This window comes from Mobula birostris, chromosome 27 (genome assembly GCF_030028105.1).
Source record: "Mobula birostris isolate sMobBir1 chromosome 27, sMobBir1.hap1, whole genome shotgun sequence".
Lineage (NCBI taxonomy): Eukaryota > Metazoa > Chordata > Chondrichthyes > Myliobatiformes > Myliobatidae > Mobula > Mobula birostris.
The window spans coordinates 11,849,046-11,863,309 of NC_092396.1; the positions used below are offsets into that span (position 1 = coordinate 11,849,046).

At 46.6% G+C, this 14,264-nt stretch overlaps 1 protein-coding gene across 2 annotated transcripts in view; it reads left to right on the forward strand.

Annotated features, from left to right (window-relative positions):
• The window catches only part of gpr153 (G protein-coupled receptor 153), a 108,636-nt gene that overhangs the window by 47,047 nt on the left and 47,325 nt on the right, over positions 1-14,264 (forward strand). For both annotated transcript variants that reach the window (XM_072245119.1, XM_072245120.1), the window contains exons 2-3: positions 6,768-6,811; positions 11,238-11,765. In XM_072245119.1, coding sequence (XP_072101220.1) covers positions 11,380-11,765 — 386 coding nt within the window. In that variant the 5' untranslated portion in view covers positions 6,768-6,811; positions 11,238-11,379. The remainder of the gene's footprint in view (positions 1-6,767; positions 6,812-11,237; positions 11,766-14,264) is intronic.

Consider the following 14,264-nt stretch of genomic DNA (forward strand, 5'->3'; position numbering starts at 1 on the left):
GGGGGCTGAATGGCCTCCTTCAGTGCCTTTGGACAAAATGAGAAACATTACTTAGCCCATGGGAAATTGGAGATAAAATGTGTAACGATTGTACTTGTGTGTAGGTCTGTTCATAACATCAAGGTACTCCAAAGGACTTTCAAACTAATGAGGTATCTTTGTAAATCAACAAACACAGATGCCAATTTGTGACAGAAATCTCCCACAAAATTCAAAATGAAAATGACCAGATATGTTTGACTTTGTGCTATTGTTTGATGGATAAGTATCTGCTAACATCTTTATCAGAATCATCATTATTATGTGCTGTGTCGTATGACATGGGCAATCATGGTCTTGACCATAATTGTTCTTGGCAAATTTTTCTACAAAAAGTGGTTTGCCATTGCCTTCTTCTGGGCAGTGTCTTTACAAGATGGGTGAACCAGCCATTATCAATACTCTTTAGAGATTTTCTGCCTGGTGTCGGTGATCGCATAACCAGGACTTGTGATATGCACTGGCTGCTCATACAACCATCCACCTGCTCCCATGATTTTACATGGCCCTGATCAGGCGGTGGGGATGTGGTGCTAAGCAGGTGTTACGCCTTGCCCAAGGGTGACCTGCAGGCTAGCGGAGGGAAGATGCACCTTACACTTCCTCTGGTAGAGACTTACCTCCAACCCACCATCCTTATCAGAGTATCTTATCTGAAAGGAGGGGCCTTCAATGTGGGCTGCACTGAAGTCTTGGCTTAAATATTGGAGCACATAACTCATGGGGAAGATCTGAACCCACAACATTCTAGTCTACCAAATGAGGCCAAAAGCACTGCTTCACCAGAAGTGAGCCTTAGTACTCCTCAACACAACCATGCTTTTGACCCATTAGTAGAGAGCTAAAGTTTTGACCTTATGCCCATGTATTTAAGTAGCAATCCATTAGTATTAGATAATTGCTTAAGGTAATTACCTTCTTGACACTGGGTGGCCTGTTTCATTGATTTCTCACTTAAAGTATAATATTACTGTAATCGATTGGTATAATTAATCTGAAGTATTAAGTTTGATGAAGTTATTACAATTCTTGATCATTTATATTCTTGTCAGTCTCCCTTTTCATGAATCATAATCTGCCACGTGAGGAATTGGATTGACTAGAATCCTGGTGTGAAATGATTGATAAGTTGTCTGCAGTCTGTGATTCCAGCCCATATCTTGGTTGTAAGGTGCACAGGGATACCACAGTACAATGCAACAGTGATTGTGGTACTCTTCAACTGCATCAGAAAGTGTATGAGTTGTGCTGGTGAAGATCATTGCCAGTCAGAAGGAGAGACGTTCCCCACAAGGAGGAAAATCTGCTGCGCCAGTGGGCATTAAGATAGCGTAGCTGCTGGGGTAAAGCTTTACAATGCCAGCGATTGGGGTTCACTTCCCCCCACTGTCTGCAAAGAGCTTGTGCTTTGTCCCCGTGACTGCATGGGATTCATCTGGTGTCCAGTTTCAAAGCGTACCAAAGATCTTTCCAAAGACATATGGGTTCGTAAATTTTGGGCATGCTATGTTGGCATCAGAAGCTTGCCAAATCTTGCGGATCGATCTGCATTGGAGGTTGATGCGAACATATTTCACTATATCTTTCGATGTACATGTGACAAGTAAGGCTAATCTTCAAATCTTTGCAATATTCCACTAAGTATTTTCACTATAATAACACCGGACAACAGCTTTTTTCTAGCGTTCCTTCTTCAGAACCTTTTTTTTTGTTTATGATAGACTGCTTGAAGCTGAACACAAATATAATTTCAGACTACTTGTATCACATAGGAACTTGGAGAAACAAGAAATTAACTTTTATTGAATGTAATGCATTTAATTTCATAATGGTGCTGACATTTTGCAATAGTTCAACTAAACTAAAGATGTTTGGTTGATGATTTTCATTTGTGCTCAGTGTCTGACGCTTTTCACTTAAGTATCCAAAAATAATCAGCCAGCAGTGATGGATTCTAGTTGCCCTGATACCGTTTCTCTATGCCTGCAATGTCATGGTAAAACTTTTCACCATGCTTGTCACTGACAGTGCCAAGATTTGCAGAGGTGAAATCAACTTGGCAATGCAGAAAGTGAATCTTTAGTGACATTTTGCACCTTATAGTTTTGTATGCTTGAAGCATGTTGTCAACCAGCTGTACCAGCTCTGTAGCTACCAAGAAAACTTTAAGTAACATCCTTGAATGCCTTCCATGCAATTTTCTCCGATCTCACTAGACATTCTTCGAATTGCCTGACACTGATGAACTATTTGATTTGTGGACCTTAATATTGGCATCAGTTATTTTGATGAATTATGAATTGAAATAACAAATATAGGCGATTTCAAAAAAATGGTGCGTGATAGGGAAATTTAATGGCCCAAAATCTATTTGATGCACTTACAATTGCTGTCACTTGCTGGAATTTTCTATTACAAATTTATATGTCTGAAAAGCAGACAAACAAGAAGAAATTCTGGCTGAGTCATCACCTCAATGCCAAGTCACCACCTCTAACAATATATCCCAGAATCCTTCATCCTATGACCTACAACCTACTCGACTGTCACCATTCCCTTCCTACAATGCCAGTGGCTCCTGCCTCTTAACCACTCAGTTTAATTAATGCCAACAGAAAATTAGCACTTGGTCCCTTGCTTGACTGTTAAAAACTACCAGTTAAATTTCCTAGCTGCAGTTTGTATAATGAAATATTAAAGTAAATGCAAGAAAATTCTTCAATATTCCTTGTGGGCTGCTGGTTGCAGTGTGTGAGTATTTAATTTTTAATTGCCAAAAATATTGAGGTCTGGCAACCCAGTCTGTGCACGAGTGCCCAAAATGATATGCATCAAGCCATAAACAGAAGAGATTCTGCTGATTCTGGAAATCCAGAGCAACACACACAAAATGCTGGAGGAACTCAGCAGGTCAGGTAGCATCTATGGAAGGGAATAAACAGTCGATGTTTTGGACCGAGACTGGAAAGGAAGAAGGAAGAAGCTAGAATAAGGAGACGGGTGAAGGGGAGAGAAAAGAAGCTAGACAGTGATAGGTGAAGCCAAATGAGGGGGGAGTTGGATGGGTGGGGGAGGGGAAGGAAGGAAGAAGCAGGGAGGTGATGGGTGGGAAAGTCAAGGCTGGAGAAGAGGGAATCTGTCTGGAGAAGACAGTGAGCCATGGGAGAAAGGGAAGGAGGAGGGGCACCAGAGGGAAGTGATGGGCAGGTGAGGAGAAGAGAAGAGAAGAGGTGGGGGGGGGAGGCATGCCCACAATGTTCAGGAGAATAACATAAGCAACAACAATAACAGCAATAATACAACAACAGTAAAACAAGTGCTTTTCCTTCCACACACACCCACAAACATACAGTCCTCTAACCCCAGGACAAGCCACATTCGGTTCTCCAGTCATAAGATTACTCACAGACTTCCGGACTCCGACTTCACCAGTAGACTCGCAGACCCAGGACGATGATGGGCATTGTGTTGTTAGGACTGCCCTCACTTAATCAAACGGAGTGTAAGAAAACTGACTTGTGTCTGTGGAAAGGCTTTAGGTGACTCACTGGCCACAAGATATTCGCTTCGCACTTGTGCTTGTAACCGCTGTATTTATGAGCTTGGTTTAGTTAGGTTTCTGATCGAAGGCGATGCCCAGCATGTTGAGGGTGGGCTCCTAGATAACAATAATACCATGTAATGTGTAGAGACCTCATTAGAACTCCTTTTGTTGGATATGGTCTGTGGAAAAAAAATACTTCCTGTGAACAAGTGGGGGCAAAAGTCTGAAAAAGACTGATACTGACAATGGTGAATAGCTCAACTATGAGAATAGAAGAACAGGAGTAAAAAGAAATGTCAGGAAGAAGTGTAGAAATATGAAATAACTTGGGTTTTGTAACAGAAGACCACCCTAGGGTCTGTGCACAACAATTTTGTTGCCACTCATGTCGCGGGAGTGCAGCAACAGCGCCACCTTCTGGCTGGTTCATTAAATTAAGACATTGCTCTTTTAACAACACACATCAAAGTTGCTGGTGAACGCAGCAGGCCAGGCAGCACCTCTAGGAAGAGGTACAGTTGACGTTTCAGGCCGAGAACCTTCATCAGGACCATTGCTGTTTTGAATAGTGGATAAACATCCCTTGGTTCTATTTTAAAGAATAGAGGAGTTACCTCAAGCCAATATACACTCAGTAGGCACTTTATTTGGTATACATGTACACCTGCTTGTTAATGCAAATATGTAATCACTAAAGCTTCATCTATTACCTTCTAGCCATCCTCCTTCCCCTCCGCCTATCTTTTTATTCTGGCATCTTCCTCCTTCCTTTCCTGTCCTGAAGGAGGGTCTTGCCCCGAACCATCGACTTCATAGAACATCATTTTCATAGATGCTGCCTGATCTGCTGAGTTCTTCCAGAATTCTGCGTGTGCTGCTTCGGATTTTCAGCACCTGCAGAATTTCTTGTTCAAGGTCAAAAGTTTAGGGGTAACATGAGGGGGAACTTCTTTACTCAGACAGTGTGGTAGCTGTGTGGAACGAGCTTCCAGCAGAAGTGGTTGAGGCAGGTTCAATGTTGTCGTTTAAAGTTAAATTGGACAGATATATGGACAGGAAAGGATGGAGGGTTATGGGCTGAGTGCAGGTCGGTGGGACTAGGTGAGAGTAAGAGTTCGGCATGGACTAGAAGGGCCAAGATGGCCTGTTTCCGTGCTGTAATATGGTTATATGGTTAAATATGTAATGGGCCAATCATGTAACAGGAACTCAATGCACAAAAATATGCAGACATGATCAAGAGGTTCAGATGTTGTTCAGACCAAGCATCAGAATAGGGATGACTTTGACTATGGAATGATTGTTGGTGCCTGACATTGGTTTGTGTATCTCTGATCTCCTGGGATTTTCACATACAACAGGCTCTAGAATTTAGAGTTTACAGAGAATTGTGTGAAAAACATCCAGCGAATGGCAGTTCTATGGGTGAAAATGGCTTCTTAATGAGAGTGATCAGAGGAGAATGGCCAGACTGGTTCAAGCTGATAGGAAGGCAATAACTCAAATAACCACGTTTTCCAACAGTGATGTGCAGAAGAGAGCATATCCGAATGTACAACACATCGAACCTCGAAGCAGGCGGGCTATAGCAGCAGAAAACCACAAACATTCTTGCTGTGTCTAATAAAGCGGTGACCGAGTGTACATCCCTCAACCATATTGATAAAACCATTTGTTATCACATTGGGTTCTCACTTTGCCAAGGGTGCTTTTTTACCTACAAGCCAAGCTTATGAAACCAGAGTTTCAACATCCAAATTGTCATTTCATGGAGAACCAAAACCACACGAGAAGTGCCATCCCTTTGATCAGATGTTGGACGTCTGCCTTAAGTGGGTATGGCGCCATTTGGAAGAAATGCAGGATAATTTTACCTGTTCTTTCCTGGCTTCTAGTTGAGCTTATTCAATCATTATCTTTGTAATGTTGGAGGGATCTTGCTGTGAATTGAGTGGCTGATGATACAGTACAAAATGCACTTCAATTACCATACACATTGGAATATGCCGAGATTGTGGAAGGTGCTATATGAATGCAATTTGTTGGTGTATGTGAGGTGCAATATAAATGCAATTGGTTGATGTATGAGAATACGTAATGAAGGATAATTCAAGGAGATAATTTGAAGGGCTGATCTGTGATCAATTGATATACTTTTGAGCAAATTATGCCCCCTCATATTATGAAGGGCCATAATTTTACGGTGATTGGAGGAAAGTATAGGGGGATTGTCAGAGGGGGCGGTGATAGAGGCAGATACATTGGGGGCATTTAACAAACCCAAGCACATGGATGAAGGCAAATTGGAGGACTATGCAGGAGGGAAGGGTTAGATTGATCTTAGAGTAGGTGAAAAGTTTGACACAGCATCATGGGACAAGGGGCTTGCATTATGTTGTATTGTTCTAAGTTCTGTATGTTTCTTTACTAAATTTACTATTGTATGAAAAACTGGAACTGATGGTGGATAAAAACAGTAAAAAAAATTGAGGTAGTTTCTCACTTTTTTCTCCCCTCCCTCACTCACCTGCTTTCCCCCTCACTTGGCTTTACCTACCGCATGCCAGCTGGTACACCTTCCCCTCCGCCCTACCTTCCTATATTGGCTTCTTCCATCTTCCTTACCAGTCCTGATGAAGGGTGTCAGCATGAATATTGACCCCTCCATAGACGCTGACTGACAGCTGAATTCCTCCAGCCAGTGTGTGTGTGTGTGTGTGTGTGTGTGTGTGTGTGTGTGTGTGGCTTACACAAGCTAAAGATGGGAATCATGGTACCTACTGGTCGAGGAAGTTAAGTCTGGATGTATTCCTTTGTTTTGCATAACCCTTAGCACATACGTGACCATGGAAACGCTCACTGCAGGCACCAGGCTGCATTGATGTTCTATCTTTAACACAAACTGCCAGAGATTGAGCGAGACACCCTGTGCAACTGGCAGTGTTACAGGGTAAGAGAATTTCAAACTGAGAGGCTAATTCCTTAACCAGAGAGTCAAATGTTGAAGGGATATCACAGGTGAGCCCAAGGTCCAGACATGACTGCTGTACCCCCTCTCCTTATGACCATGGTTTTAATTAAGGATCAGCCAGAAGCTCTGCCTTCAGCTCCCTGCAGTTGCCCTGTGTCTTTGGGTGTCTCTTGCTGAAATCACTGATATTAGTCTGTTTCCTCCCCTCACTAGATCAGGTATGTGAAGAGGACGAGAGTGTTCTATCACTGGAACAGGTAAGTGCTGTGATAATGTGCTGGGGTTTCATGTGTTGCCTGCAGGAGTGTTACAGCAGTGTCAGAGTGGGGTTGTTGTGTGTGAGTGGTATTGGGGTGTCAGAGTGGGGTTGTTGTGTGTGAGTGGTATTGGGGTGTCAGCGTGGGGTTGGTGTTTGAGGGAGTGGTATTGGGGTGTCAGAGTGGGGTTGCTGTGTGTGAGTGGTATTGGGGTGTCAGAGTGGGGTTGTTGTGTGTGAGTGGTATTGGGGTGTCAGAGTGGGGCTGGTGTTTGAGGGAGTGGTATTGGGGTGTCAGAGTGGGGTTGGTGTTTGAGGGAGTGGTATTGGGGTGTCAGAGTGGGGTTGCTGTGTGTGAGTGGTATTGGGGTGTCAGAGTGGGGTTGGTGTTTGAGGGAGTGATATTGGGGTGTCAGAGTGGGGCTGGTGTTTCAGGGAGTGGTATTGGGGTGTCAGAGTGGGGTTGCTGTGTGTGAGTGATATTGGGGTGTCACAGTGGGGTTGGTGTTTGAGGGAGTGGTATTGGGGTGTCAGAGTGGGGTTGCTGTGTGTGAGTGATATTGGGGTGTCATAGTGGGGTTGGTGTATGAGGAAGTGGTATTGGGGTGTCACAGTGGGATTGATGTGTGTGTGCGTGGTATTGGGGTGTCAGAGTGGGATGGTTGTGTGTGGAAGTGGTATTGGGGTGTCAGAGTGAGGCTGATGTATGAGAGAGTGGTACTGGGGCGTCACAGTGTGGTTGGTGTATGAGGAAGTGGTATTGGGGTGTCATAGTGGGATTGATATGTGTGGAAGTGGTATTGGGGTGTCAGAGTGGGGTGGTTCTGTGTGGGAGTGGTATTAGTGGTCAGAGTAGGGTTATTGAGTGTGGGAGTAGATTTGGGGTGTCAGGGAGGGATTATTGAGTGTGGGAGTGGTAGTGGGGTATCAGAAAAGGATTGTTGATTGTAGGAGTTGTATTGGGGCATTGAAGTGGTTTTCGGGTGTTAGAGTAGGGTTATTGAGTGCGGGAGTGGATTTGGGGTGTCAGGGAGAGATTATTGAGTGTGGCAATGGTATTGGGGCATCAGAGTGGTATTGGTGTGTCAGGTTGGGGTTGCTGTATGTGGGAGTTGTATTGTAGTGTCAGAGTGGGGTTATTGAGTATATGTGCAGTATTGGCGTATCAGAGTGGGGGTGGTGAATATGGGAGTTGTTTTAGGGTGGAGTGGGGTTAGTGAGTGTGGGAGTGGTATTGGGGTGTCAGAGTGAGTTGTGTGTGGGAGTGGTATTGGGGTGTCAGAGTGGGTTGTTGTGTGTGGGAGTGGTATTGGGGTGTCAGAGTGGGGTTGGTGTATGAGGAAGTGATATTCGGGTGTCACAGTGGGATTGATGTGTGTGGAAGTGGTATTGGGGTGTCAGAGTGGGGTGGTTCTGTGTGGGAGTGGTATTAGTGGTCACAGTGGGGTTATTGAGCGTGGGAGTGGATTTGGGTGTCAGGGAGAGATTATTGAGTGTGGGAGTGGTATTGGGGTATCAGAGAAGGATTGTTGATTGTAGGAGTTGTATTGGGATATTGGAGTGGTTTTGGGGTGTTAGAGTAGGGTTATTGAGTGCGAGAGTGGATTTGGGGTGTCAGGGAGAGATTATTGAGTGTGGCACTGGTATTGGGGCATCAGAGTGGTATTGGTGTGTCAGGTTGTGGTTGCTGTATGTGGGAGTTGTATTGTGGTGTCAGACTGGGGGTGTTGAGTAAATGTGTGGTATTGGCATATCAGAGTGGGGGTGGTGAATATGGGAGTTGTTTTAGGGTGGAGTGGGGTTAGTGAGTGTGGGAGTGGTATTGGGGTGTCAGAGTGGGTTGTTGTGTGTGGGAGTGGTATTGGGGTATCAGAGTGGGTTGTTGTATGTGGGAGTGGTATTGGGGCATCAGAGTGGTATTGGGATGTTAGAGTGGGGTTATTGAGCATGGGACTGGATAAGGGGTGTCAGGGAGAGATTATTGGGTGTGGGAGTGGTATTGGGGCATCAGAGTTATATTGAATGTCAGAGTGGGGTTGAGCATGTAGGAGTGATATTGGGGTGTCAGAGTGGGGTTGCTGTCTGTTAAGTGGTATTGGGGCATCAGAGTGGGGTTGATGTGTGGGAGTGGTATTGGGGTGTCAGAGTAATGTTGAAGGTGGGAGTGGTACTGGGGTATTAGAGTAATGTCGTTGTGTGTGGGAATGGTGTTGGGATGTCAGAGTGGGGTTGTTTCTGGGAGTGGTATTGAGGTGTCAGACGAATTATTGAGCGTGGGAGTGGTATTGGGGTGTCAGTGAGGTTTGGTGCTGAATTATCAGACTGATGTTGGTGGCTGTGATAGTGGTGTTGAGGGGTCAGAAAGGGAGTTCAGTGTGTGGCATTGTGGTTGGATGGCTGTGCTGTGTGTGATATTGGCATACTGGAGTGGTGTTGTATTGGTTGTGGTGCTGGGTGTGTGGGAATGGTGTTGGGGGTGTCGAAGTGGTGATGTATCGTATGTGGTGATGTTGGGTGTGTGGAGGTGTGGGAGTGATGTTGTATTCTGTGTGGTGTTGTTGGCGGTGTGGGAGTGGTGTTGTATCATGTGTAGTGATGTTGGGGGTGTGAGATTGATGTTGTATTGTGTGTAGTGATGTTGGGGGTGTGAGATTGATGTTGTATTGTGTGGGTGTGGTGTTGGAGGTGTGGGAGTAATGTTGTATTGTGTGTGGTGGTGGGGAGGGTGTGGGAGTGGTGTTGGGAGTGTGGGAGTGGTGTTGTATTGTGTGTGGTGGTGTTGGTGTGGGAGTGGTGTTGGGGGGTGTGGGAATGGTGTTGGGGCTGTGTGGTGGTTTTGGGGGTGTGGGAATGGTGTTGGTGGTGTGGTAGTGTTGTATTGTGTGTGGGAATGGTGTTGGGGATATGGGAGTGTTGTATTGTGTGTGGGAATGGTGTTGGGGGTGTGTGGTGGTGTTGGGGGTGTGGGAGTGGTGTTGGGTGTGTGGGAATGGTGTTGGGGGTGTGTGGTGGTGTTGGGTGTGTGGGAGTGGTGTTGGGTGTGTGGGAGTGGTGTTGGGGGTGTGGGAGTGGTTTTGGTGTGTGGGAATGGTGTTGGGGATATGGGAGTGTTGTATTGTGTGTGGGAATGGTGTTGGGGGTGTGTGGTGGTGTTGGGGGTGTGGGAGTGGTGTTGGGTGTGTGGGAATGGTGTTGGGGGTGTGTGGTGGTGTTGGGTGTGTGGGAGTGGTGTTGGGGGTGTGGGAGTGGTGTTGGGTGTGTGGGAATGGTGTTGGGTGTGTGGTGGTTTTGGGGGTGTGGGAATGGTGTTGGTGGTGTGGTAGTGTTGTATTGTGTGTGGGAATGGTGTTGGGGATATGGGAGTGTTGTATTGTGTGTGGGAATGGTGTTGGGGATATGGGAGTGTTGTATTGTGTGTGGGAGTGGTGTTGGGGGTGTGCGGTGGTGTTGGGTGTGTGGGAATGGTGTTGGGGGTGTGGGAATTGTGTTGGGGATGTGTGGTGGTGTTGGGGGTGTGGGAATTGTGTTGGGGGTGTGGGAGTGGTGTTGGGTGTGTGGGAATTGTGTTGGGGGTGTGTGGTGGTGTTGGGGGTGTGGGAGTGGTGTTGGGTGTGTGGAAGTGGTGTTGGGGGTGTGCGGTGGTGTGGGATGTGTGGGAGTGGTGTTGGGGGTGTGCGGTGGTGTTGGGTGTGTGGGAGTGGTTTTGGTGTATGGGAGTGGTGTTGGGGGTGTGTGGGAGTGGTGTTGGGGGTGTGGGAGTGGTGTTGGGTGTATGGGAGTGGTGTTGGGGGTGTGCGGTGGTGTTGGGTGCGTGGGAGTGGTGTTGGGGGTGTGCGGTGGTGTTGGGTGTGTGGGAATGGTGTTGGGGGTGTGGGAATTGTGTTGGGGATGTGTGGTGGTGTTGGGGATGTGTGGTGGTGTTGGGGGTGTGGGAGTGGTGTTGGGTGTGTGGGAATGGTGTTGGGGGTGTGTGGTGGTGTTGGGGGTGTGGGAGTGGTGTTGGGTGTGTGGAAGTGGTGTTGGGGGTGTGCGGTGGTGTGGGATGTGTGGGAGTGGTGCTGGGGGTGTGCGGTGGTGTTGGGTGTGTGGGAGTGGTTTTGGTGTATGGGAGTGGTGTTGGGGGTGTGTGGGAGTGGTGTTGGGGGTGTGGGAGTGGTGTTGGGTGTATGGGAGTGGTGTTGGGGGTGTGCGGTGGTGTTGGGTGCGTGGGAGTGGTGTTGGGGGTGTGCGGTGGTGTTGGGTGTGTGGGAGTGGTGTTGGGTGTGTGGAAGTGGTGTTGGGGGTGTGCGGTGGTGTGGGATGTGTGGGAATGGTGTTGGGGGTGTGCGGTGGTGTTGGGGGTGTGGGAGTGGTGATGTATTGTGTTTGCCCCTTACGCCTGTTATTCAAAGTCTGTCACCTCAGTGCTCCTTTCTTCTGCTGTGCAGGTGGTGATGATGTATCGTATCGATTGTGTGCCATGAAGTGGCTGGGGGCCCCGCTATCCCTCCTCTCGCTGGAACTGATTCGGTGCTAGAATGCCTCTTCTCACCCGTCCCCCTGCACTCAGTCTGCTCCAGGTGCCAGGCAATGGGAGCTCCACGGTCGACCATGAGTGAGCACACGGATGAGCAGAGCTTATACAGCAATGCGTTGGCCTGGCTGATCTGTTCGGGGGTGTCTCTGCTGGCCAACACCTGGGGAATCCTCAGCATCAGCGCCAAGCAGAAGAAATGGAAGCCGCTGGAGTTCCTCATCTGCACTTTGGCCGGGACGCACATTCTTAATGTCGCCATCCCCATCACCATGTACTCGGTCATCCAGCTCAGGAGGCAGCATTCGGACTACGAATGGAATGAGGGGCTGTGCAAAGTGTTCGTCTCCACATTTTACACACTGACCCTGGTGACCTGCTTCTCTGTGACCTCTCTGTCTTACCACCGCATGTGGATGGTACGCTGGCCTGTCAATTACAGGTAAGGGGGCAGGACATTACTGGGATAGAACTCAGTTCAATACTAGGCAAGTGGCTTCAATGAATTCCGTCTTCCCATATCATCATGGCAACCTCCTTCTGGTGAGGAGTGCACCCCACTCCCCAGCTGGTGAGAGCAGTAAATTGAATGCAAGTTATTACTTGACTTTGGCATTAGGAAATTATTAAAATGCAGACTTTTTATGTCAATTATCTGTAGGCTCAGACCCAAGGGTGAGAGCTTAGGAATTGTGGGAAGGAGATTTCCCTGGGGAAAATATGTCTTTCTGGTACACACATACCCTTTAATCCCTCAGGCATCTGAATCCCATCAAACTTATAAGCTCCTGGAGGAACTCAGCAGGTCAGGCAGCAACCATGGAAAGGAATAAACAGTTGACTTTCTGAGCCGAGACCCTTTGTCAGGATTAGAAAGGGAAGGGGCAAAGGCAGAATAAGAAGGTTATATGTGGAAGATCCAAGTGTTTGAAAAGGAAGGAATCTAATAGGAGAAAACTGTGGACCATGGAAGGAAAGGGAGGGGCATTAGTTGAAGGAAATGGGCAGGTGAGGAAAGAGTACGGGTGAGAGGAGGAACCAGAATGGTGAATGGAAAAAGAGAGAAGGCAGTTGGGGGAGAAATTACTGGATCTTAAGGAAATTAGTGTTCATGACATCAGATCTGAGGACAACCAGATGAAAAATGAAGTGTTGCTCCTCCAGTTTGAGTGTGACATCATTGTGGCATTAGAAGAGACCATAGTCAGGCATGTTGGAATGGTAATGAGAAGTTGAATTGAAATGGGTTCAATTTCCACTCGTTCTCCTCCATAGATGCTGCCTGACCTGCTGAGTTTGTCCAGCGTTTTGTGCGTGTTGCTTAAGATTTCCAGCACCTGCAAAGCTGCTGTGTTAAGTACTTTGTCATTGTGGTTTTGTATTAGATATCTGCACATTCCACATTAAACATTGCTAACTAACCTCACTTATTACCTATATACACTCAAGGTTGAACGACCCACTTATGTTCCTTCTTGAGACAGTGCCTGCATATACACATGAAGGATTCAAGAAGACATATTCCATCGTTCATAACAATAGAGGAGCTAAGGGCTTGGGACTGGGTCACCTATCTTCTATAAGTTGAGCTGGGAGCAAAGATTCTTTCACAACCACTCATGGGAGGAAGACTTAGAGGGAATGTACCTGGGCAGACAGCTGCTTGTGTTTGTGTCTTTTCCCAAGATACATTCATTGCATGTTTACTGCTTCCTGATATTTCTCAAAATGGAAATATAATATTCAGTTTCTCAAACCCTAGTCAACCAACATTACTCTATCTCAGATGTTCGATGATTCAATTTAATATCACAGAATGTATGCAGTGCACAACCTGAAACTCTTGCATGCACGAAACCAAAGAATAGTCCCAAAGGATAAATAACAGAACATGATAGAACTCGAAAGCCACCCCACGCACAAGCAGAACCAAAAGCATCAACCCTCCCCCCCACTTGCTCCAGCAAAAAGCATCAGCCCCCGGCACCCACTGTGCAAGCAGTAGCAAAGCCCCCAGACCCCCTGATCTAGAGTCCATCAAGAACTACTCTTCACCCCAACACTTCAACACCTCGGACAGGCTCTCTCTCTCTCTCTCTCTCTCTCTCTCATTAGCGAGGGAGAAAGAGTTATTACTCCTGCCACAAAACGATGTTGATAACACATCTACTTGATTTTTTTGTGCACTAACATCTGGAGTTACTTTAGTCAGGCATCCGTATATCTCTATGTCTGAACCCTACAAGAGACTCAAGACTGGCATCTATTGAATAACATTCTGAGCTGGCAGGCTGCAACTATGCACTCGGTGGCCACTGTATTTGGAGCCTCCTGTATCGAATAATGCGGCCACTGAATGTATGTTTGTGGTCGTCTGCTGCAGTAGCTAATCTATTTCAAGGTTTGACATGTTGTGCGTTCAGAGATGCTCTTCTGCACCCCACTGTTCTAACGTGGTTACTCGAGTTACTGTTGCCTTCCTGTCAGCTTGAACCAGTCTAGCTATTCTCCTTAATCCTCTCTCATTAATAAGGCATTTTCACCCACAGAACTGTTGTTCTCTGAATGCTTTTTGTTTCTCGCACCATTCTCTGTAAACTCTAGAGACTGCTGTGTGTGAAAATTGCAGGAGATCAACAACTTTTGAGATACTCGAACCACCCTGTCTGGCACTAACATTCATTCCACAGTCAAAGTCACTGAGATCACATGCCCTCCCTATTCAGGTGTTTGGCCTGAACAATAACTGAACTTCTTGACCATGCTTTTATGCATTGAGTTGCTGCCACATGACTGGCTGATTAGATATTTGCATTAACGAGCAGGTGTACTGAATGTAGTGGGCCAATGAGAGTAGGTAGATGTTAAAGCTGGAGTGAGAAGCAGGTAGGGTAGGTGTTCTGAAAAGAATGAGAAACAAAAGTATGTAAGGTCCTTGTTC